General features: G+C 36.5%; 1 protein-coding gene across 2 annotated transcripts; it reads right to left on the reverse strand.

Moving 5' to 3' along the window:
* Window positions 1–3: 3 nt before the first annotated feature.
* LOC135076185 (protein FRA10AC1 homolog) lies at window positions 4–8,576 on the reverse strand. Of its 2 annotated transcripts, XM_063970658.1 has the most exons (5): window positions 8,459–8,576; window positions 5,465–5,755; window positions 665–824; window positions 312–533; window positions 4–92 (listed from the first exon to the last, which is right to left on the reverse strand). In XM_063970658.1, the coding sequence occupies exons 2-5, from the start codon at window positions 5,735–5,737 to the stop codon at window positions 22–24; spliced, it is 726 nt and encodes a 241-aa protein (XP_063826728.1). In that variant the 5' UTR covers window positions 5,738–5,755; window positions 8,459–8,576; the 3' UTR covers window positions 4–21. The 2 variants fall into 2 exon arrangements, with proteins under 2 accessions (XP_063826728.1, XP_063826727.1); XM_063970657.1 differs by lacking the exons at window positions 4–92; window positions 312–533; window positions 665–824; window positions 5,465–5,755 and adding an exon at window positions 5,806–8,376.
* Between the last annotated feature and the right edge of the window lie 17,699 nt (window positions 8,577–26,275).

The following is a 26,275-nucleotide window of genomic DNA, read 5'->3' on the forward strand; positions in this document are numbered from 1 at the left end:
TTATTATTTATTGTTGCTCCATCACAACAGAAGATCCTCTAAATATTCTTCAAATTCTTCTTCACGAGTTTTTTCCTCTGGCTCTTGTGGAGCTGCAATTGAAATAAATATGGTAGGTATTGTGTAATAATTATGTACTTTTAAATGCTAAAAGTCACATAAAACAATGTATTTGGGAAATAACATCTGTTAGAGTCGAATGTTTAAAAAAATGTTAGGCTCTTCTGCCGGTTATAAGACAGTTGTGACCTATTTTTTGCTTTCTCGCTCTAATTTACGAAAATATTACAATTTTAATGCGACGTATTTACCTTTTTTCCATAGAGAATCAGCACTTTCAGTTTCAGCAACAGTTTGCGAAGTGGTCGCTTCACCCGGAGGTTCTCCTTCGGGGGTGCGCGGGTTCTCATCTCCGCTCGTATCCTCCACAGCCTGGTTTTTCTTACTTTTCGTTTTCTTCTTCTTTTTCAACCGTTTAACTTCGCGCTTCTTTGACCGATAGTTTAGTTTGTCTGAACACTCGGGACAGAGACCTGCGGGAAACATTTACAAAATCAAACGGGAGGTTAAAAAGTGAGCGCGTTAGTCATATTTTTTCCTTTTTCTGGTCTATGTTATTCTTTAGTCACGATAAGTAAACAATGTTTGGTAAAATGTTACTTACGAACTTTAACCAAAGCATTTCTCTTTTGGTTGTCTTCCACATACGCGAAGTTTACTTCCCAAGACTTGAGTTCGTGATCGTTGAGGCAATGTTTATTTCCGCATTGAAATTGACCCTTGCCCAGTACCACTTCCCTCTCTATGCGCCAACGTAAGGCAACCTGAGGATATCATACGGGATTAATTAAGAAAAAAAATATAAACTGGCTAGTTTATGTAGCATAAAATTTTTACAAATTGATGCAGGCAGTTATATCTCATGCATACAATGTGAGAGCATTATTAGGTAGTAACTAGGTGGCTGTTTATGTTATTGAGTCCACGAATGTCAAGAGTGCAGTCGTCTGTGTAGGTTGAGGGTCCCTCTAATCCCCTCTAATAGGTGTCAAACGGTACCCACTAAGGGGATATTCCATTCATCAACGTATCGTTTTCCAGTAAGTAAGTATGACCTAGTTTTTATTCTGAAGTAGGACCTATACCTACGGTTTAACTGCTGAAGCCGACTTATATTTTGATCACTTTGTTTGCACTTTGATATCTAGTTACGATCGCGATAGTCATTCGGATCCTATTAAAATAAGACCGCGCCTTTTGGTAGGTAAGTATACCTACTTAAGATTTTAAAAGTCAAGAGTGGGAATATTACGTGTTTGTGTTTATGAGGTTGTTGTTCCCGGAATCATTAAAATAGGTGATCCAACAAAAATACAATCGAGTAGTAAACAAGTCTAGATACCTACATGACTCTTATGACATTGTTTACTCCGTTTCGTAGGCAAATGACCTAAGATTTTTATTACATTGTTTATATTAAGTAGGTATATTATGTGTAACTAAGTAGTCTAGTCGCGGAAGACGTCCCGACGCGCGACGGTTTAGTGGCGCGGTGAGTCGCCTTGAGCGCAGTCTCAAGGTTCGATTCCTAGTTTGTTCAATTATTTAAAAACAGTTTTTCTCTAAACTTAAAATTCTCTTGTAGGAATGGGAGGAAATAATATCAGAAAAAAACATTATCAATTGATGTTTTCTCTGGGGTGTAATTTGAACTCTACTTATTTCAATCACAGCTGGCTAACGGCAGGAGCCTCATCCGTTAAAGCCGTTACATTACCACTACGACCTTTTCGTGCTTTGTTATTTTCACAAAAGCAACTACACCCTGCGAATGGCAGGCACAATAATAGGCGCATCTGCCAGCTCTACTTTATGCAATTTACATAACAAACAGCTAAATAAATTAACTTCAGCGAACGTGAGAAACGTTGTAATTTAAGTAAATCTGTGTAACAAGTTTATAAATGAATGAGCGATGGATAATTTTCACTTCTTGGCTTACCTACTTCCGACTTTTTTTATCAAAGCCTGCACCTGGAAATCAATATCGAACTACTTAGGTAATATCTACTTAATCCCCCATTATTTAAATAAGTACGTAAAGCGCGTCTAGCTCTTAAGAGATAGGCTTTGAGTTGAACCGAAGACCCTTACGACGATTGCCTTGGTCTTCATTATCCTTTATTCGGTTAAGGACAGATTCTGTTTAGGACAGATTAGGTTTACGACAGATTCTCTTTATGACAGATTCGTTTTATGACGGATTTTGTACAGTCAAGAATAAAATGTTTTTTTAACCAACGCAACATCTCATGAATAGAGTTAACCAATTCCCCCTACTATGTAATATAAAATTATGGAAAACTTCTTTCTATATATGTTACTCTGGTACCTATTGTGTATTTATTTTAGTCGTATGACTGCTTATGAGTTGCCGAGTATTCCATTAATAGCGTCGTGTATACGACGAGAGCACAAACTGAATATTTTGAAAATGTTTTTTATTTTAATTTAAAACGTGTGACTGAAATATTATGATGTGATATTATGTAACTAGCGGCTGCCGTACGTCGTACGCGTGGACCTCGTTTTACCCATATCGTTTCATGTTGATAGATGGCGTTTCACGGCATGAATATTTACGAATTTCAAAAACAGTAGTTTGTCCAGCGCTTTTTTTTATTTACTACTAGCTTTCCGCCCGCGGCTTCGCCCGCGTGTACTACATATTTTACGGAACCCTATTTTTTTCCAAAATAATATTTAGCCTATGTTACTCGTGAATAATGTAGCTTTCGAATGGTGAAAGAATTTTTAATAACGGTACACTAGTTTTTGAGCCTATTCATTACAACCAAACAAAGTTTTCCTCTTTATAATATTAGTGTAGATATTTTGACGTTCATAAGTGCCACCTGTGGTCTAAATTGAATTAAATATTTTTATTTTGATTTTGCTGTAGATTTTAACCAATGACGATAGATGGCGCTTTTTAGACGTCTTATTTATTTATTGAAATTCATTTGTCACAAAATCCGTTCAGTAGTTTTTGCGTGAAAGAGTAGCAAACATCCAGACAATCATGACATCCAGACATTCAAACTTTCGCCTTTATAATATTAGTAGGAAGTAGGATTATATTATAATCTACATCTACACTAATATTATAAAGAGGAAAGATTTATTTGTTTGCATTGAATAAGCTTCGAAGCTACTGGACCGATTTGAAAAATATTTCAAACTATTGTGCAAAGTATAAGATGCAATTAATATTTTAACTTTTTTTTGTTCAAAACTAGTTAGCTAAATAAACTTTTTTTAAATAATCTGTCTTTTGAATTTATGTACTCAATTGTATTTCTGTCTTAACCCTTAAATGCATGATTTTTTATTTAGTTATGAAAAAAATATATCAATTAGATTTTTAGTCACAGATAGGGGGAAAAATATTAAAAAAAATCTTAGTACGAAAAAAAAGTATATTTTTGAAAATTAACAGTATGTAGCCAAATGTCTACACCATGCGTTTGTATGCCGTAAAATTGTTCTATGGTTTGTATATTTGGCTTTTCTTTTCAGCATGTTTGGCTCGCTATCTGAAAAGGAAATTGAGGCAGCTCTTGCTGCTTTAAATGATGGTGCAGTCTCAGAAGATGATGAAAATTTAGATGATGATAACATCGATTATTACCCAAACGTACGGGATTTGTTGCATGATCGGGATGAGGAGTCCATAGATCATAATCTACCCTTGGAACATAACGAAGACCCTGGAACATAACCCTCCCATAATCTATGAAGAGGAGCATATATTAGATCAGATCTTCGTTATGTTCCAAGGGTGGATTATGATCTATGGACTCCTCATCCAGATCATGCAATAAAGCCCGTACGTTTGGGTAAAAATCGATATTATCATCATCTAAATTTTCATCATGTTCTAAGACTGCACCATCATTTAAAGCAGCAAGAGCTGCCTCAATTTCCTTTTCATATAGCGAGCCAAACATGCTGAAAAGAAAAGCCAAATAAGCAAACCATAGAACAATTTTATGGCATAAACGCATGGTGTAGACATTTGGCTACATACACAAAAATCAAGTCGAAGGCACATTCGGGATAGATTACCAAAAAAATAAGTTATAATAATGATTTTTTACATTATTTCTAACACGTATGTATTTTTTTCCAATCGTTTTAGCAATTAATTGTCACTGAATCCGAAATTCAAATACCACAAATTTTAACACTACCAATTTTTTCTCTTTCGCAATCGCTACGTCAAATATCGGTTAATTTTTTTTCAAATCTACCTTCATTTGCGTTTTTTTTATTTTTATTATGATGTTTTCTATGATATTAGCGTACGTTCAGAAACGCTTATAAAATGTGTTACTTTTTATAATTAAAAAAGTACTTCGTAGACATATGGCAACACTATGCATTTAAGGGTTAAAACGAATCTGTCATAAAGAGAATCTGTCGTAAACCGAATCTGTCCTAAACAGAATCTGTCCTAAACCGAATAAGCCTTCATTATCATCAAGATTTGTTAGAGAAATAAAACGAGCTATTTTAAGATGCCCATCTCGATTTGAATCGATTGTAGTCTCATAATAAGGCGCAGGCTTGCGCCAAATGCTCTGATTTTTATACTTGCAATATACTTAATGCTATTATACCTACAGTTAGGTCAACATAACAGTCGTGTCGTGAAAGAGCGAGGCAGCAACATTTCCACTATTGTCCCGCCCTGCATGCGCTGCGTAGGGGCACAGGAGCAGATGTGCGTTACTTGTGCACACGACGTAATGCCACGCTATATTTAGCCTACAGAAAGGCAGTAGAGCTATTGTATTGTTGCGGGTTGCGCTCCCCAGTTATAATAAACAAAGGAAGGTCTCTCGGGCAAAAAAGGCATGCAACATAGGGGACCTACCCTATCTCAGCTATGCTAGGGACATTAAACAACAAATGCATGACTCATGTAGGCTCCGAGGGATTTAGATAACATTTGTGTTATTTGTAAGAAGCAATTTCCTTATAAATTAGTAATTAAATATTGCAAGTAGTTCGGGGTACCTACTTAATTAGGTATAATTACTACTACGTAGAATGCATTTTGGTGCAGTTCGAAATTACGTAAATAATAATTGTAAGTAGCACAGTTTCATCTTGTTCAAACAGCTTCAATGCTACTTCAATATTTTTCAAATTAGATTCTTATTACTAAGTATTTTTTATTCAACGTCATCTGACGACGAGATGATTATCTTTATCGGGGAGTATAAAATTCACAAAACATACAAGAATTTAAAACTTTCTACGCATAGTCGCAATTTATCCTAACAGTATGATAAGTAACCAAGCGAATGCCAAACGGATTTGGATGAATACCTATTTCCTAATCTAATAAGTGTAGGAAAATACTATCTGGAAATACTTGTAGATGATGATGACTTACTTTATTTTCTTTGTATCTGGTTAGATCACAGATGCAGTATTCTTTGAAGAGCTTATCATAATACTTCTTAGCCAACTGCTTCTCCCAAGAGTCGGCGACATCGTCTTCCTCCCATAGAAACTTGTGGTTTTCCCTTATGACGTCGAGATCAGTTCGATCTTTGGAAGTATCCCTTTTCAAAAGGCTGGTAGAACCTTTGCCAGTGAGACAATATACGTTAACAAGGTACTTATGCAACTCATATGGATTAAGATTACGTAACCTTGCAGACATCGCTAGCGTTAGCGCAACCTAGAACAAAGGGAAAATGAACTGTTTAGTTCAGAAATAAAATACAAAAGTGCAACAAACAACTCTTTAATAAAATCGACAATTATTACATTTCCATAAATTGTTTATAATCCATATCAAATTGATCTTAAATCTAATTGTCATGTTGAGTTTATAACAAGGTGCAATTCCGAATCAAATAGTAAAATGTTTAAAATTTTAATGTATTACATTAAATAAAATATTTACTTTGTGCACAAGGTTTATTATCTACTCTGAATATTATTGTCAGTCTTGTAGATTTTTGTGTATATTTTTCTCTTATTTGGCTCATTATTAAACCCTTAATTCTATAAACAAGTCATGCAGTTAAACATCTAATTAATTAAATATTACAATAAATATATTAAAATATGATTATTGTCTATACCTATAAATTAAACATAAGAAAATCTAAAGGTTAATATGATACAACCAGTTCTTATTTAAAATTGAAAAGTGGCACAATCGAAAAATAGAATGATAAATATATTAATAACTTTGGTATACAAGCCAATTTTATAAATATCTTTGGGTTTTACTACAAAATATTTGGTTCGAATAATAAGGCAATATTTTACCTACATTTAACAGTACTGAACAGCATAGTTTGCTAAAGTATATTTGTGATGATTTCACTAGGTTTTAAAAATATATTTTTGTGCATTATCTTAATAAAGTATGCAATTGATTAACAATATTGTTCGAAATGGCATGTCTCTTTAATAAATATGAAAAAGAGAAAATGTAAGGTGACCTAGTCAATACTAGAGCAGTTATCTGTATATAGAGTTTACTTTTAAATACGCTCACCTAATAGGCATTAAGAACTTTTACAACAAGTTTCTAATCTAAACATATTATTTGGTACACATACTTTTAAAAAATAGGCACAATTAACAATATTATTGCTTTGGTTACAACACAGTACAATAAGAATCACTTGAAACGCTTATTCTAAAATTTGGCATAGATTGTTTTACAAATGGTACTATAATACCACAGTAAAGTGTGCAAAAATATCAATAATTTATTTAAAGCTTTCTTGTGAAGCAGGAACAAGAATTACTGATATAAAAATAGGTTGCAAAGGCCTCAAATGAGTAATAGGCGTTTTTTATCTAGAGTAAATATTACAAACAGCAGTGATAGGAGACTTTGGATATTTGACCTATATCCACATTACAATATCACTTATCATATCTAAAAGGCAACTTTGGGTTGAGATATGTGTGACTTTAATGTAGAGCACCTGTGAAGGCATTTACCTATTAAACTACTACTACCCCAAACATGCATTATACATAGCATAAATAAAATCCTAACTCAATAAGCAAATACAGCACACAATGAGTGTAGAAGCACTCACATAAACACACCATAATGACTAAATTATGAACTAGATCATGTGTTTTCAAAATTTGGTATAAAACAATGCAAAATTCTAATTAAACTAAAAAGTAAACCTATTTTTTTGGCAATTAGAGAATCTGATATAATTATGTGAAATGCATCAAAAGCTAAAAAGTATGTATTTCTTGAGTGTATATGATATCTGAATTGTAAATATGTAGTTGCAAATGATGTATTTCACATTAAATTCCAAGTTATCCATGTGTTTTTTCATGTTTCTTCATATTGTCAGAGCGAGTAAAGGCTTTATCACACACACCACAATAATAAGACTTTTGCTTTGTGTGCACAGTCATATGACGTGACAGTTCACTTTTGGTCACAAACTTCTTCTCACATACTGTGCAAGCATGTTTGCGGACATTCAAGTGGAACTTCATGTGGATAGACAGTGAGCTGGACTGTGAAAAGGCTTTGTGACAAAGCTCACATACAAAGGGTCTCTCACCAGTGTGTTTGCGCAGATGATTCATGAAGCCTGTCTTCGTGTAATCCTTTTGGCACAGGTGACAGAAACTTGACTTAGAGTCCAACATGCCTGGGAAATGATTATTCATATGCTTCCGTAGCTCCCAGTAGCTGGGAAATTTCTCTGAGCAAACATGACAAGGATACTTCTTCTCATCTGTAGGTTTGGCACTGCAGTGGTGGGAAGAAAGGGATTGCTCACTAGAAAATATTTGATTGCATTGACTGCAAGTGTGACTAGTCTCAGACTCGGTGGACAAAGTGACTTCCAAGTAGTTTTCAATCGACATCATATTGCCATTCGAACTATCAGCATCGTCAATTTGTGTCTGAGAAATTTGTTCCTTGTCTGAAATATCTTTGGCATCCATTTTCTCTAGAAATTCTCTGTACAGTTTTGAGTCTTTACCAATATTATTATTGTCAGGTTCTACGAGATGTAGAACAGGCGACTCACTCTGCTCCCGGTCCGGCGATGTCTTCTCATTGTCCGAGTGCTCAGGTCGAGACGATACATTGTTATCAGACTCCCAGTCGTTCTCAACTATTTCCACATCTGAATCAGAATCTTCAGCACTTGAGACTGAATTATTCACTAAGTGGAATCCAATATCGTCGAATCGTAGCACATTTGAAGGTAGCTTAACTCCCACAATAGCCTGAATCGCCTGCCATGAAAGCTCTTGGGGGTTGTTCTGCATATTAGATCGCACTATTCTAACCTATAAACGAGTTTACAATGATTACACCAATACAATCTCCATAGTCTTAAAGTAAGTTTATTGAATGAATAAATATATTTACCTTTGGTGCACGATTCAATATATTCCGATTATCAAAATGACACCTTTATTTTCTACATCTAAAAATATTATGCTATTGCTACGATTTTTTTGACTGCACGCACTCTTTAGTTTATGGCTTGACTGGCACAGATTAAAAAACAGACACAGTTTTTTCAGAGTTGCCGACAGTGATATCTTCAGTGTTGTTCCTGACAAATTTAGGGTTGCCGTATTCTAATTCTAAAATTGCCGGATTTTTAAGGAAAACTAAGAAAATTGCCGTATTGTATAAAATGTTTATTTGAAAGGTTTAAATTTAAAAAAATACAAGTGATGTATTATGGTGGGTGCGTGACAGTTTATATAAGTTTATATGATATAAATTCATTTCAATAACGTTCATATTGTTTAATAAACGTATGTTATAATAACACTTGATATAATTTTTTAACATATAATGTTTACTTCATATAATTAATCATTTCTAATAATGTCATTTCAGATACCAATCAAAACGCATAAAGACATTTGATATAAACCTTACTTAATCTAAGACTCATTTGATGTAATTTTGTTTAATATAAATATTATTTCATATAATCATTACATAAAATAAATATTATTTGTTATAACGACTATTTGGTAACTCTTTAATTGATATAATTTCTGATAGATATAACTTTTAGTATGTTCTTTAGCTTGACTTATATAAATGACTTTAGTGACAAAAACGAATCGCCGTAAAACCGACTCCACGTAGTCTTGTCTGCCCTACCCCTAGAGTGTAATTTAGAAGCGCGTAGGCACGGAGGGGCGAGGCGGCCCGCGGGCTGAGGAGCAGGTGGCTGGAAGCGAGGCGCCGCGGCTGAGGCTGGCCGGCGAAGCCGGCCAGCAAGCCGAAGACGCGGTGTCGAGCGAAAGCCATCTGCGACGATTAGCACGCGAGGGACCGCCAGAGCCCCGCAGTGCCGGAGCCGTGACAGAAGTCTCAAGTTTTTAGTCAAATTTGCATGCCTGCTTGCTTGCTTGCTTGCCTGCTTGCATGCTGCATGCCTGCTTGCATGCTTGCCTGCTTGCTTGCTAGCCTGCTTGCTTGCCTGTTTGCTTGCCTGCTTGCTTGTCTGCTTGCTTGCCTGCTTACTTGCCTGCTTGCTAGCTTGCTTGCTAGCTTGCTTGCCTGCTTCTTGCCTGCATGCTAGCTTGCTTGCTTGCTCGCTTGCTTGCTTGCTCGTTTGCTAGCTTGCTTGCTGCATGCAATGCTTATTATAAGAATTGAACTTCATATAAAATTATTATTGTTATGTATATGATTTAAGTCTTATAGGAAAAGAATTTTATCTCATTTGATGGTTAGACATTTTATTTTTATATGATTTGAATGTTATTTGTTTTAAATAGTATACATTGTAAGTATTATAGAAAATATTCATTATATCAAACCATTTTATATCAGTTTTTAGTTATTTGTCTTAAAATTATTCGTTTTAAAATTATATTATTCGTTTATTATAGTAAATAATTATTATATTAAATGATTTTATATAATTTGATGTTATATCCTCTAACAGTGAACGGAAAACCGATTTATAAGGATAACCGGTATAAACGGTTACAGATTCATTTGGAAACCTTTTGATGCGGTTACGTGTTAATACTGTTAACACTTTCAATAGGTTAATTAAACGGTCCCAAAACCGAAATAAAACGGTTACCGATTAAAACTGTATACCAAATTAAACCGATATGTATTTCGGTTTTAAATGTTACGAACAAGTAACAGAGTGAGACAAAATCTGTGAGCCAAAGTTTGAAATAAAAAATCTGTACGGTTCCTTTGCTTTAGTTTATAATTATTGTTTTTTTATAAAATTGGCTCCTTCGAATATGAACATAATAAAGTTTTTTTGTTTTGAATTATTTGTTATATGCAATCAAACGTTAACGCGAAAAAGAGATGAAAATAGTAGGCGGCCTCTTTACCCGCTCGCTTAGTTTTCGATTCGCGGTGCATTTGATGTTGACTACTGCCGGGCGCCGGCGTTTGTGCTGTTTTGAATCGTTTTATACCTCATAATCGGTGACTCTTAGGAAAAAGGGGTAAAGACTATTTTAATGATAAGTTTACTACTTGGCCAAAAAATGCAAAAAACTTGGGACCTCGAAAACTTTTTTTTTAAATGACGGATCGTTGGGGATTTTTGACATTTCATTAATGATGGTGTTCTCAACATTCACACAAATTTTCAGCTCTATGCGAATTATTATTGTTAGATTTCATTATTAAATAGTAGTACAATAATGTTTAATCAATTATTTTCAATAATATTAATTGTTGTACAGTTTTTTTTATTGATTTTATTATAAAATATGATTAAATATGTAATTATAAAATGTTTTAAAATCATAATATGAGATATAAATGCAAAAGTATTATTAAAGTAATTATTACATTATTTTTAAAACATTTTATAAGATACTTCCGGTGGTCATGAAACCAACAGTAAAATGATTACTACTGTTGTGATATTGAGTGGGGAGAGTTTATAAAAATGGTTGTCGGCTCATTCTAGGGCAGTCTTGCGGTAACCATCAACGTGTACACTAGTCTAGCTTAAGCTCTGCCAGTTTGAAGTGAAATTATGTACTGTGTTATTATGAGTGTAAAATAAAAATATCGGAAAGTGCAAGATCTTTTCTTCAAACACATCTCTCTGCCCCTGATATTTATTATCAGAAGTGGGATAGAGTTTACGCCACAAGGTACGTATTTTTTTTTTCTCCTTTTTAAATTATTTAAATAATGAAGTGTGCCAAGGTCGCGGGTTCGATTCCTGCATAGTAAAAAACATTTGTGTGCATGAACATATTACTTTGTATTAGTTTGGCTGTTTTATGCCTAAAATGTATGTCTATACAAAGAAGAGTAATTTTTCTATCCGTTTTTTTTTTATTCAAGTACCCATAAGTACATACAAGCTTTGCTTAGTTTGGGACTAGTAGAGTTACAGTGGAAAATGTCCACGGATATTTATTTATTTTTATTTAATGTACTCTATAATGCTATTTTTGGCATTGAGATTAATACATAAGTATAGCGTTCTTTTTCTCTCCTTGTTCTGTTTTCTTTTTCATGTATTCAACAAAAAAAAAAAAAAAGGATGGGTTACTTACCTACACAAAATAATATACTTAATGATACCACTCTAGATTATTTTAGATCTAGCGGGATACCGTGTCTTTATTTTTATTATTAATTTATGAGTAATAATTGAGTCCATCAATGAAAAATGAAAGTGCTAAGAGAATCATTAAGAATTTGCCTTTTGAATAATTTCTTTCTCTATATACATTTGCATATTAAAATTTAAAACATTTACTGTCCAAAAAAAAATGTGTTTTCAGTGAGCAAATAATGGAAACCGAAGAGCAAGATGGTGACAATGAGCGCCGTCGCAGCCGGGTTGTAAGAACTCCATCGCCGACAGGTGATGAAGAAGTCGGCCCCCGCAGATCACGTGAGCGCGACCGAGGCAGCGGACGCAGGACCCGGGAGAAGCGGAGCAGATCGCGGTGCAGTCGCGGCCGTCGCAGCCGGCTGAGCACCAGGAGCCGCAGCCCTATCCTGAATGCGCGCCGTCCAGAAACCTCAAGGTACGATAGTGATAGTCGTAGAAAAAATAGTCGATCACCACCAAGGTTATCGGCACACAGGCGTACATCATGCAATAGATTTCCTGATTATCGTCGTAACAAATCTGTACATCGTTTTGAGCCATATGAGGTAGCCGGTGTTTCTCATCGAAACCACCCATTGCCACAGCATATTAACATTGAACACTCAAAATCACACCAATCTAATTCAAATGATTATAATATAAATATAAATGATTTTATGAATTTGATGAGTAATTTTATGAAGTCGGATCGTAGTCAAACTTTACATTATGACAAAAATATGATCCCTGAATTTGACCCGACAGTAAGAAACCATAGGATTGAGACCTGGATATCTAAGGTTAATGAGTGTTCTCAAATATATAAATGGACTGATCAACAAACCGCACACTTTGCTTTACCTCGTTTAGTAGGACATGCTAAAAAATGGTACGAGGGTTTACATTCTATTAATAGAACTTGGTCAGAATGGCAACAATGCCTCAAAAGAGCTTTTCCATCTGAATCAAATTATGGAGTTTTGTTGTCCGACATGTTAGAAAGACGCTATAAGTCCGGTGAATCATTAGATGAATATTATTACGATAAAATGGTACTTCTTAGCGCGTGCGACATATCAGATAAAAAAGCTGTAGATTGCATTATTCATGGCTTAGATGACAAAACTATTAGGGCCAGTGCATCCTCGGCAAGGTTCTCTCATCCTGAAGATTTACTAGGATTCCTCAAGGATATGTGTAGGGAAAAGAATGATTTCAATAAAAACTTTAGTAAGCCAAAACAACATTCTCAGTTTAATAGTACAATTACGTGTAACCTGTGTAAAAAACCTGGTCACTTTTCTAAGCAATGCAGAGCTCTTATATGCTATAATTGCAAACAACCTGGTCACAGGATTTCTGCGTGTCAACAGCCTCTTCTAAAATGTGAAACTTGTCAAAAAATTGGCCATAAGACGGAAGAATGTTTTCTGAAAAATAAACCAAAAGATAAAATAATAACTGAAAAACGAGTAATGGCTGTTGACACACAGGAATATACTAAGTCTGCTCATAGTAAATATTATAAAAATTGCACTATAAATGGAAAAGGTTTTGAGGTGTCGTGCTTTATTGATTTTGGCAGTGATTGTTCACTTATCAGGAGTGATTTAGTTGATGAATACGGGCTAGTTTATGAGGATAGCGAAGTACCGGTCATAAAAGGTGTCGGTGAATCAAAACTTACCCCATTGGGTAAAGTTAGTTTTACTTTAGGCATAGACGAAGTAAAATCGGTTATAGATGCTTACGTCGTCCGACCTGAACATTTGCATGTACCTGTTCTCGTAGGGCAAAATTTTACGGAGAAATCAAATGTCCTAGTTATCAAAACAAATAAAACTCTCCACATATTGAATCGTGAAATTAATTCCGAATTGCCTGGTATCGCGGAAGAGTCCAGTTGTTCAGTAAAATTATTCATCAATGATGATACTGTAGTGAACAAATCAGGGGCTGTAACATGTTATACTACTGACATTATAAATGGTACCCTATTTGTTTCTGGTAGTTATCGCTTTTATCCTGGATGTGAATTCTGGATTCAGGAAGGCGTATATAGCGTCAAAGATAGGAAGACTTCAATATTAATAGTTTCACCAATGAATGACCTTAAACTTACAAAACATTCTCTTTTAACACGCGCCGATATTGTGCACGAATATCTAAATGAGGTAAAAAGTAATCCAGAACTTTCTTGTTACAAACTACAAAGTCATTATGAACCAATTGCCCGATCAGATGTCAACATCAATCCTGAACTGTCAATTGCTGATCAAAATAAAGTTTTTAAGCTTGTATCAGATTATCGGCCAACTTTCGCACAAAATCTTTCGGAACTTGGTTGTACTAATATAACTGAGATGGAAATACATCTAAATGATAAAAATCCAGTTGTTTATAAACCGTATAGATTGAGTTATTCAGAGCGTCGGGATGTTCAATCTATGGTCAGTGAACTTATTGAAAATGATATTGTAGAGGAATCTGTTTCTTCTTATGCAAGTCCAATCTTACTAGTAGCTAAAAAAACGGGAGGTAAAAGATTGTGTGTGGATTATAGAGCGCTCAATAGTCGTACAGTTAAAGATCATTTTCCTTTACCCCGAATTGAAGATCAAATTGATCAATTAAGTGGTTGTAAATATTTTACTAGCCTTGACTTAACTAGTGGATATTACCAAATTCCGATAAAGCCTGATTTTCGACATTTAACTGCTTTTGTAACGCCCGATGGATTGTACCAATTTAAACGAATGCCTTTTGGTTTGGTCAATGCACCGTCCATATTCCAAAGAACAATAACGAAAGCTTTATCTGCTAAAATATTGGACGATGGCAACGTCCAACAGCCAGCTAGGCAAGCACTTGCTTATATGGATGATTTAATAATAACATCTAAAACTATTCAGGAAGGCCTTGATAAATTGGAAAACACTTTTAAATTACTGAATAAAGCTGATCTAACGTTAAATATACAGAAATGCTATTTTTTTCAAACGTCCATAGATTATTTGGGATATGAAATTAGTCATGAAGGTATTAGACCAGGAAAAGTCAAAATAGAAGCTGTGGAAAGCTTTCCTGAACCAAAAAACGTACATGAAGTGCGACAATTTATTGGCTTGGCCAGCTACTTTCGTAAATTTATTAAAGATTTTTCTCTTATAGCTCGTCCTTTGACAGATCTTACAAAGAAATCAATAGATTGGAAATGGGGTGTTGACCAACAACAGGCATTCGATTCTTTAAAACATAAATTAACGCAGCGACCAGTCCTAGCTTTATACAATCCAGAGTTTATAACTGAATTGCATACAGACGCTAGTAAGATAGGATTAGCAGGCATATTGCTCCAAAAAGAAAACGATAATGTACCTCTAAAGCCAATTGCTTTCTACAGTAGAAAAACTACTCCTGACGAGCAAAAGTTCCACGCATATGATCTTGAGACACTAGCTGTTGTTACATCACTGAATAGATTCCGAGTCTACCTTTTAGGAATAGAATTTACTATTGTAACTGACTGCAATGCTCTTAGAGCTACTTTTTCGAAGAAGGATATTTTGCCTAGGATTGCTCGCTGGTGGCTGACGCTACAAGAATATGATTGTAATATTACTTATCGTCCCAATTATAGAATGACGCATGTTGACGCTCTTAGCCGCAACCCAGTAGAGTCAAATCAATTATTAATAGAACCAGAATTACCTAGGGTACTTAGCATCACTCAAGAAGATTGGCTTATGAGCTTACAGCAAACTGATCCTAAAGTAATACATATTAGAAAAGTTTTAGACGATTCCGAATACAAAGACGTTGTAGACATAAAAGAAAATTTTGTCGTGAAAGATAATAAATTATTCCGTAAGGTGGGAGACGAGCTAAAATGGGTAGTACCAAAGGGGGCTAGATGGCCGATATGTCAGCAGAACCATGACGAAATCGGTCATTTTTCTTTAGAGAAAACGCTTTCAAAAATTAAAAAAGACTTTTGGTTTCCGAAAATGAAGAAATTTGTATCCAAGTATGTAAAATCATGTGTACACTGTGCTTATGGGAAAGATACATCTGGCAAAAAGGAAGGCTACCTTCATCCCATACCCAAAGTTGAAATTCCTTTTCATACATGTCATATAGACCATCTAGGCCCTTTTGTTCGAAGCAGTAGAGGTAATATGTATATACTCCTAATTGTGGATGGTTTCACGAAATTCTGCATATTAAAACCCTTACGTAATTTAAAATCTACTCCTACTATTCGAGCGCTGAGTGATGTGTTCTGTACATTCGGTTATCCAACTAGGCTAATTTCTGATAGAGGCTCGTGTTTTACATCTAAAGAGTTTGAAAAGTTTTGTGACGATTCCAAAATTAAACATATTTTAAATGCAGTGGCGTCACCTAGAGCCAACGGCCAAGTTGAGCGGTATAACCGTACTGTTTTGGGATCTTTGTGTTCTTATGCAGACAAAGTTGGTGAAACAAAATGGGATCAAGAGCTAGGTAGAATCCAATGGGGTCTTAACAATACCCTGAATAAAGGCACGGGAAAATCTCCTTCTGAAGCTTTATTTGGTCGTAACTTAAATTATGCTGGCGAAAACGCATTCAGTGATATATTCATGGAAACACGGTCACAACATGATTTAGGGGAAATCAGAACGGAAATAGGCAAACATATAGAGAAAGATCAAGTAAAACAAAAAGAACGTTTTGATAAGCTACGTAAAAATCCAAAGAAATATAATTTAGGAGATTTAGTGAAGGTGAAAAAGCAAAATAATTCGAACGATGGACGGAGTAAAAAATTACTACCTGTATTTTCAGGTCCTTATAAAATAACAAAAGTTCTTGACAACGATAGGTATGAGGTTTCTTCAATTCCCGGGTCTAATCTAGGAAAACGGAAATATAGCAATGTGTGGGCTGTCGATCAGATCCAACCGTGGATAAGCTTAAGCGGTAATGATGTTACAAGTAGTTCCGAAAGTGAAATGGAATATGTAGAGAATTAGGGTGGCTTAATTATTGTTATATTATTTTTATATGCATTGTATTATGAAATGATTTAAATATTAAGTTTTCCAATTATTTACAAAATATTAATAATGAAACAAAAGTTATGTCTGACGTTGTTCCAGACTTTTAGTAATTTATAGTTCATAATTTTAATTTACATTAAAATTGCATCCTGCAGTAGTTCCTAGGTGGGACTTTCATGCATAGTGAATAATAGAGTTGGTAACCTGACGTAGTACCAGGTATACCTTAGAGATTTTTAAGAGGAAATAACCTGACGTAGTTCCAGGTATTTCATATAGATTTTAAAGAGGAAATAACCTGACGTAGTTCCAGGTATTTCATATAGAGTTTAAAGAGGAAATTACCTGACGTAGTTCCAGGTATTTCACACAGATTTTAAAGAGGAGGATACACCTGACGTAGTACCGGGTGTACCTCGTATGTGTACCTCGTATATATGTGAATGAATAGGTACATAGAGAAGTATATAATGTAAGTTACCCGATGTAGTACCAGGTGTGTGCATCATCGTTTCGTTTTATACTTGTTTTTGTGTAGTATAAAGCATTATATTATATAACAATATAATTTATAATAGATATTTTTATTTGTCTATGCGCCGTTTTGGCATTCTAGTTAAAAAAATGAATCAATGAAGTGCGAATTCATTATAATTTATTGAATTATTTGATTAAAATCAAGCTATATTAGATTTTATTTAACATCATTATGAATGTATCTCATGTCAATGTATAATTTTTCTTAATTGAAATGTATAGTTATATTTTGTAGAGTAATTGAATTTACGTTTGAGGACAAACGTGTTGCCAGAATGGCCGATTGTTAGATTTCATTATTAAATAGTAGTACAATAATGTTTAATCAATTATTTTCAATAATATTAATTGTTGTACAGTTTTTTTTATTGATTTTATTATAAAATATGATTAAATATGTAATTATAAAATGTTTTAAAATCATAATATGAGATATAAATGCAAAAGTATTATTAAAGTAATTATTACATTATTTTTAAAACATTTTATAAGATACTTCCGGTGGTCATGAAACCAACAGTAAAATGATTACTACTGTTGTGATATTGAGTGGGGAGAGTTTATAAAAATGGTTGTCGGCTCATTCTAGGGCAGTCTTGCGGTAACCATCAACGTGTACACTAGTCTAGCTTAAGCTCTGCCAGTTTGAAGTGAAATTATGTACTGTGTTATTATGAGTGTAAAATAAAAATATCGGAAAGTGCAAGATCTTTTCTTCAAACACATCTCTCTGCCCCTGATATTTATTATTATCCTGATGATGGAGTCCGGAGGTGGCCATAGGAACTCCTAAACGAAAAGGCGGAATCGCATCGAGTTTGGGTTCGTTGGATTTGTCTTTTTGAGCAGTTTAGTGCTAGATGATCTCCAGGGTCCTTATGATGGATTAGGGAGGGGGCCATAGAAACTCCTAAACGAAACGGCAGAAACTCATCGAGTTTGGGTTCGTTGGATTTGTCTTTTCGAGCAGTTTAGTGCTAGATGATGTCCAGGGTCCTGATGATGGATTTGGGAGGTGGCCATAGGAAATCCTAAACGAAAAGGCAGAAACTCATCGAGTTTGGGTTCGTTGGATTTGCCTTTTCAAGCAGTTTAGTGCTAGATGATTTTTTTTGAAGGTACGCGCGCTGGTTGCATGGAGAGCTTTTCCAGCTACACCGGGCAGAGTGGCGAGTACAGAAGGTACTCTAACCGTTTGGCGATCGTCGGTGCGTGTGTCGACGAGGCCGAGTGTGGGCTCCGCGAAGCGAAGCCCAGGCTCGTCCGCGTCGGTCGCAGACCGACGTTCGCGATCGGGCCGTATCGAGCGCATAAGGCGCCCGATCAGTGGCAAACCCAACTAGAGAGTCGCCCACCGCGGTGTTGGACCAAAGTCCAGCCTGCGGTGGGCTCACTTTAGTGGGCCCGATCGAGGGGGACTACGGACGCGGCCTGAGGGCGCCCCGGTAGGCTCGGACCTCGGCTCAGGCCGTGTCCGGGGGACGGATTGGGGAGAACAGGCACGGTACATGTCTGTACCGTCCAAAATGAAAAGCTCAAGACGCGTCTGAGGTGCGGAGCGAACGATAATCTCTGGTCGAGGGTGACACCTAAGTACAGTCACGGAATGAAAAGGTTCGTCAGTTTTCAAATTGATTCCTTCAACGAATCACGAGCACATAATTATTATAGCCTGACCAGGAACATAAAAACCCTCGCCATGTTGCGGAAAACTAATGGTACTAATTTCTTTTAATGGCAACAGTAACTGAAAACTTCATTGAAATGTCACCTTGCATGTCAGTCTATTATTGTCAAAGTGTAAACAAACTTTATTTTAAATGTGTGCAATTGATTTTGTGAATTAAATTGCTAAAATATTTTTATAGTCGTGAAAGAAAAGTGGTTCACAATGTGTTAATGTATTTGTCGAAGAGAAATACTAACGGTTCGGACAATATTTTCATTGAATAATGTTTCCGACAAAGGTTGTCAAATTGACTGACATGTTTATCGTATAGTACAGTCCACTATGAAAATTAGCTGTAGTCTGTTTCAACTACCTATTTTAAAGTTTTTTGTCACTTTCTAAGTTTTGAATTTTATGGAATTGGGAAAGAAGTACCGAGTTTGAAGCGTTCATGAGCAGACATTGCAGTTGAATATTCAATTTTTGAATTTGATTATTTATCTTCTATACTTATAATAAATCTGTAGAGAGGTCAATTCTGTACATGAAATATATTTTCAAAATAACTATCAGGGGGTGATTAGTGATCGATACTGATGCCAAAAATGCAATCAGTAAAATTTTTGTCTGTCTGTCTGTCTGTCTGTCTGTCTGTCTGTATGTTCCTTATAGGAACAAAAACTACTCGACGGATTTTAACGAAACTTGGTACAATTATTCTTCATACTCCTGGGCAGGTTATAGGATACTTAGGAATTCCCACGGGAACGGGCATTAGCGGGAAAATCCTTTTGTATGAAAAATCTAAACCGCTTAAGTTAGACGCTTGAAATTTGGCAAGCAGGTACCTTAGTAAACTTAAAGCTTAGTTATAACAGGATATTGCAAAATTCCTACGGGAACGGGAATTAGCGAGAAAAACATTTGTATGAAAAAATCTAAGCCACGTAAGATAGACGCTTGAAATTTGGCATGCAGGTACCTTAGTAAATTTAAATCTTAGTTACAACAGGATATTGCAAAATTCTCACGGGAACGGGAGTTAGCGGGAAAAAACATTTGTATGAAAAAATCTAAACCGCGTAAGTTAGACGCTTAAAATTTGGCATGCAGGTACCTTAGTAAACTTAAAGCTTAGTTACAACAGGATATTGCAAAATTCCCACGGGAACTGGAATTAGCGGGAAATTCCTTTTGTATGACTGACTCACTGACGTACCCACGCACAGCCTAAACGGCTAAACGTAGGCACTTGAAATTTATAAGGGACGTAGCTTAGGTACCGTAGAGGTGCACTAAGAAAGGAATTCCCGAAATTCCCACAGCAACAGGAATTACCGGGAAAATCCTTTTGTATGAAAAATCTAAACCGCTTAAGTTAGACGCTTGAAATTTGGCATGCAGGTCCCTTAGTAAACTTAAAGCTTAGTTACAACAGGATATTGCGAAATTCCAACGGGAACGGGAGTTAGCGGGAAAAAACATTTGTATGAAAAAATCTAAACCGCGTAAGATAGATGAAGGGGGTAAAACGGGATCCACGCGTACGAAGTCGCGGGCGGCCGCTAGTGAATAATAAAATAAATCCTACTAGCTCGATTGATGGTTTCATTTAATTTATTTAAACCAGGTTACCTTTAATAATATTTTTTCGTTAATTTATGAAAATATCAAATTAGCCTGTAATCCTGAATCCTGATACATAAATTTAGCCTATTAATTTAACACATGTACGACTGTACTCAGTGTTGCACTATCAAATGCAATTGACGCGCCTCTATGCCAGGGTTTTTATGTTCCTGGTCAGGCTATACCTTTTGAAACTATGTTACAGAATAATCTCGAGTTAGAGAAAATAATCTTTAACTGTTCGCCAGTAAAGTTCAAAATTATTCAGATCAAAGTTGTTTGACGATTAAACTTGTCAAGAAGATTATTATGATTGATAAACTAAAACCTTTTTGTTGGTTCAACCTGCCATTATCTATTAAATAAAAAAAACTATATTTTGTAACATTGCACTGATGGGATGGAAAAATAAACAAGCAAAACCTTATTCGTTAGCAAACGTCATACCTATTTATTTAAATGTTAGCAGCACTGTTTCTTGCACGGTTATGTTGGCAGGTTTGACTCTAGTGCAAGCGAAAACCGACACTAAGGTGACGAACCTTTTCATTCCGCGACTGTACTTGGCCTCACTCTTCCAAGGAATAGTTTGGTCAAATAAGGTGAGATGGGTGGGGACATTAGGACGAGTGCGAACCGGAGGACGTTTGCAACGACGACGTTTGACGACACTGCTGCACTCTTTTCGGGATTTACCGCGATACGCCACTACCTGAACCATTCCCCTGATTGTGTGACTGCGCGTTGGAGCGCCAAGATGACGTAATTCCGATTACGTCCGGACTTGTAGAGTGCGGTGTCGTCCGCAAAGAGGGCTAAATCAGTATTCGGATATTTGGGGTTGTCATTGACGTACAATGAAAAAAGAATGGGTGCTAGATGATGTCCAGGGTCCTGCTGATGGAGTCAGGAGGTGGCCATAGGAACTCCTAAACGAAACGGCGGAATCTTATCGAGTTTGGGTTCGTTGGATTCGACTTCTGGGGCACTTTGGTGCTAAATAATCATCCAGAGATTGAGATACAACTAAAAAGTGTAAAATAAAATAATTATAATAAAAAAAAACTTTTTTAAAAACAAGCTTTATCCTGAAATGCAGTTGTACTAAAACGAAAAAAATAATTATATGCTTGGTTCAAAGAATTTCGAAAGCTTGTAGCGCAAACAGAAAAAAAGAGGAATAAATTCCATGCGTGATATTATAATTTTTTATTTTATTACAAGTACTTAGGTTAGTAAATCGCATAAATTACCTTTAATTTATTCCTACATTCACTAAGCTGCGACTCTGCCTCCGCCGACCACGTAGGTCCGCAACGAAACAGCCTGTGCTGATAAACGTGGATAGGCTGAATGATCGCGAGGCCAGGGGGAGAAATATGCTGAAGCCTTGTCCAAGAAGCTATTGCCAGTCAAAGAGACAGATGATGTCAGTGCTGCTTGGGGATGTTTGTCATCTCATCTCTTGGAAACCGCTTCCGTTGCCTTGGGTATGAAATACCGACGTAATGAAGACTGGTTAGATGAGAACGATGGGGTTCTCAGGGCAGCACTCGACAAACATCGAAATCTCTTGCAAAAGCATAGAAGACGAGGTGGAAGTGTCGCGGTAGTCAAAGAAAGTGACTTTGAACTGCGTAGGCTGTCTCGACAAATAAAAGACAAGTGGTGGCGGGACAAAGCTTGTCACATGCAGTGGCTCGCTGACACAAACCAACTTGGGGAGTTCTACTGCGAGGTACGTAAGCTGATTGGTACACCATATCGGGCAAAAGTACACTTGAGGTCTGTAGACGGTACGCAATTACTGACAAGTAAGGAAGATGTACTAAGGCGTGTTGGGCCGAACACTTCAATACTTTGCTCAACGTAGATCGATCAACTGATCTTAATAATATCAGCTTAATGCCTCAACTCCCTCTAGCCACTGAGTTGGATGAGCCCCTGACTTGTGGGGAGGTTGTCACTGCCATCAGGCAGCAGCAAAACAAGCGGGCGGTTGGCATTGACCTTATACCGGGAGAGCTGCTCAAGTGCGGGGGTGAGGAGTTGCATAAGTTGGTTTGGGAACTATTTGTTCGCATGTGGGAGGAAGAGCGAGTACCCGAAAGCTTTAAAGTATCTCGCATCAGTGCCCTGTACAAGAACAAAGGGGACCGTTCCGACTGCAACTCTTACCGTGGTATTTCGCTTCTGTCATCCCCTGGAAAGGCCTTTGCCAGAGTCCTTTTAAACCGCCTAAAGGATTTGTCAGAACGGATCCTGCCCGAAACCCAGTTTGGCTTCCGACCTGACCGAGGTACCTGTGAAGCTATCTTCTCCGTGCGTCAATTACAGGAAAAAAGCAGAGAGCAGGGTCGTCAGCTATATCTCTGCTTTGTTGACTTGGAGAAAGCGTTCGATAGTGTGCCTCGTGAAGCTCTCTGGATGGTGCTGGGAAAATTAGGGTGCACGGGAAAGTATGTGAGACTTCTGAGACTCCTTCACGACGATATGCAGTGCTGCGTCGCCGTAGACGGCGAACAGTCAGATTTCTTCCCCGTTACCTGTGGGGTGAAACAAGGGTGTGTGCTAGCGCCCACACTGTTTGCTCTATACTTTGCGGTGGTAGTCAAAGAGGTTCTACAAACTGTTTCTGAGGGAGTCCGCATCCGTTTTCGCACAGATGGCAGCCTGTTCAACTTAGCCAGACTTAAGGCGCGCACTAAAGTCTCGTATGCACTGATCACTGAGATGATGTATGCTGATGATTTGTGCTTTCTAGCAGAATCCTCAGAAGGCCTGCAACAGCTGATGTCCGTCTTTCACCAGGCATGCCGCAAGTTCGGCCTGAAGATAAGTGTCAAGAAGACAGAAGTGATGTCTTTGGACACAAATGACCACGAGTCTCTAAGCATTATGCTTGGTGAGGATGTACTGAAACAGGTGGATAAGTTCCGATATCTGGGGAGTACTATAACATCCAAATGTGATCTTGATACCGAGATCAGCAGCAGGATCAGTGCTGCAGCTGCAGCATTTGGGAAGCTGCGTTCCAAGGTTTTCTGCTCGCATGACCTAAAGCTGGCTACAAAAATTTCAATATACATGGCGGTTGTGCTGCCAAACCTACTGTACTCCTCCGAGGCGTGGTGCGTGTATCGCCACCATATACGCACACTGGATCGTTTCCACCTCAAATGCCTTCGCACCATCATGAAGATCAGATGGTCTGATCGAGTGCGCAATACCGAGGTGCTACGACGAGCCCATGTGGGTGGCATTGAGGCCTATATAATGCGTCGCCAACTTCGATGGTGTGGTCACGTATCACGTATGACGGAAGAGAGAGTGGCGAAGCGCATCTTCTACTCTGAACTTGAGGAGGGTAAGCGGAAACATGGCGGTCAACTCCTCAGGTACAAAGATGTACAGAAGCGGCACATGAAAAGATGCAACATTGAGCAGTTTTTTTTTTCAAAAAGTATCATTTTTTATTATTTGTTGGCATTTTTTGTGTATTTTATGTATTTTTTTAGTATTGCCTGTTATTTAGCATTTTACTGTTTTTATTTTATCAGGATATACCGCTTAGTTTAAAAGTTATTACGTTTTCCTTAAAATAAGTAATTGGAAGAAAAAAAATTCTATAATAAATTTAAAAAAAAAATCAAAATAATGACCTCTTTTTTGTCGATAAAAATAGGTCTAGTTTCATCTATTTTCATATGTACACTTTAACGTGACTCACACTGTATTTTCAAAATAACTATCAGGGGGTGATTAGTGATCGATACTGATGCTAAAAATGCAATCAGTAAAATTTTTGTCTGTCTGTCTGTATGTTCCTTATAGAAACAAAAACTACTCGACGGATTTTAACGAAACTTGGTACAATTATTCTTCATACTCCTGGGCGGGTTATAGTATACTTAGGAATTCCCACGGGAACGGGAATTAGCGGGAAAATCCTTTTGTATGAAAAATCTAAACCGCTTCAATTAGACGCTTGAAATTTGGCTTGCAGGTACCTTAGTAAACTTAAAGCTTAGTTACAACAGGATATTGCAAAATTCCCACGGGAACGGGAGTTAGCGGGAAAAAACATTTGTATGAAAAAATCTAAATCGCGTAAGACAGATGAAGGGGGTAAAACGGGATCCACGCGTACGAAGTCGCGGGCGGCCGCTAGTTTTTCTATAAATTTTTGGCTTTACACACACACAATTGTTTTTCTCCGTCATTCCTATCCTATTTTAGCTTTTTTTTTACTAATAAACAAAATACATAACATGTTTATTTTAACCTTTGGGAATGCAATTATAAACAGAAACCCAACTGAAATTAAACATTTTACTCGAAATAAAATCGTATTCTTAACAAAATTACAAAATAATCAACTATTAACCAAGTATCTAAGTAGGTCTATAAAAACAATTCGATTGAAATTAACGCTCCTCTGTCCACGGGTTTGCTAGCCACTCAGATTCTTTCATCACTGGCACCCGGAGTGCAGACGAAGACGGTTCTGGAATTGTCAAGTCACTTGCATCAACTTCGTCTTCGTCGAGCCAAACAAATGAAAAATGACGACCAGACTATAATACAAACGAAGGATTCCCCGTAAAACGTAAAAGAAAAGGGTTGCCAATTTGGGAGTTTTAATTCCCTAAATTTTTGTTTAAAAAAAGAAACAATGTTACGTAATGTCTTGTAAGAAAGTCCCCCTCCCGCCCCTGTAACGCATCGTAACGTTTTACGAGACCAAATTGCGTTACGTAATACTTGAATGCTCCGCCACTCAAAATGTCTGTGGACAGCATTTGTTGCCTTACGCGGCATAATTATACAATATAACACTAATGTTCCAGTATAATAATTTATTAGTTAACTATTTCACATTCACAGTTTCTTTTCGTAATGTTTTTTTCACACTTCAATCAATCCACGCTGAAGCGCCGAGGCGAGCACAATGATGATTGGCATGAGTAAACAAACAAATAATAAAATAAGCGGCAAATGTAAAAAGTATATTTGTTTCATTACGCCTCATAGAAGTGAAAGAGACACGTGCGATGATCAAACGAGACGCGCCGCCCGCGCGGCGATCGGTTGTAACTTGTATGGCCGTAGAGCGCATAGTACATTTCGCGCGGTGGAAAGGCAAATGAAGGTACCTACCTACCTTTATAATTCGGTTAGGGTTAACCGCATGTAAAACTGTAACATATTTTTTCTGTTAACATATTTAATTTTGTGATCAATGTTAACATTAACCGATTGATAAGAAAACCGAAATTATACGGTATATTTCGGTTAGGGTTAACCCATTTTCTATAGGGTTAATAACAGATATATTTATGTTATTAACCCAACCCAAACGTTCACTGTCCTCTAAGTATTATATGATATGTAGTTATATCATACATTACACACCCGTATTATGTACTATGCGTATACTACTTTTAAACTTACTTATTTTATTCTTCACTTTTTAAGGTTTTGAATAATTTAGTCCAAGAACCTACCCGAATAAAAGTGAAGAATCTACCAAAATGAGGAAATAACGATTTTAGACATTAAAATCTAGGAGATAAGATTGCATTTTTGGCGTTTCTTTTCGTGGCGCTTCTACTTCATCTATGGTTTACAAGTTTTTGCGTTCCATTAGACGAAATATTTATTTTTTGTTTACTAAAACTCATGAAAAACTCTACTTTACTCAATTGCCGTATATTTTGATACGGTAATCAAAGTGCTGC

The sequence above is a fragment of the Ostrinia nubilalis genome, chromosome 11 (genome assembly GCF_963855985.1).
Source record: "Ostrinia nubilalis chromosome 11, ilOstNubi1.1, whole genome shotgun sequence".
NCBI lineage: Eukaryota > Metazoa > Arthropoda > Insecta > Lepidoptera > Crambidae > Ostrinia > Ostrinia nubilalis.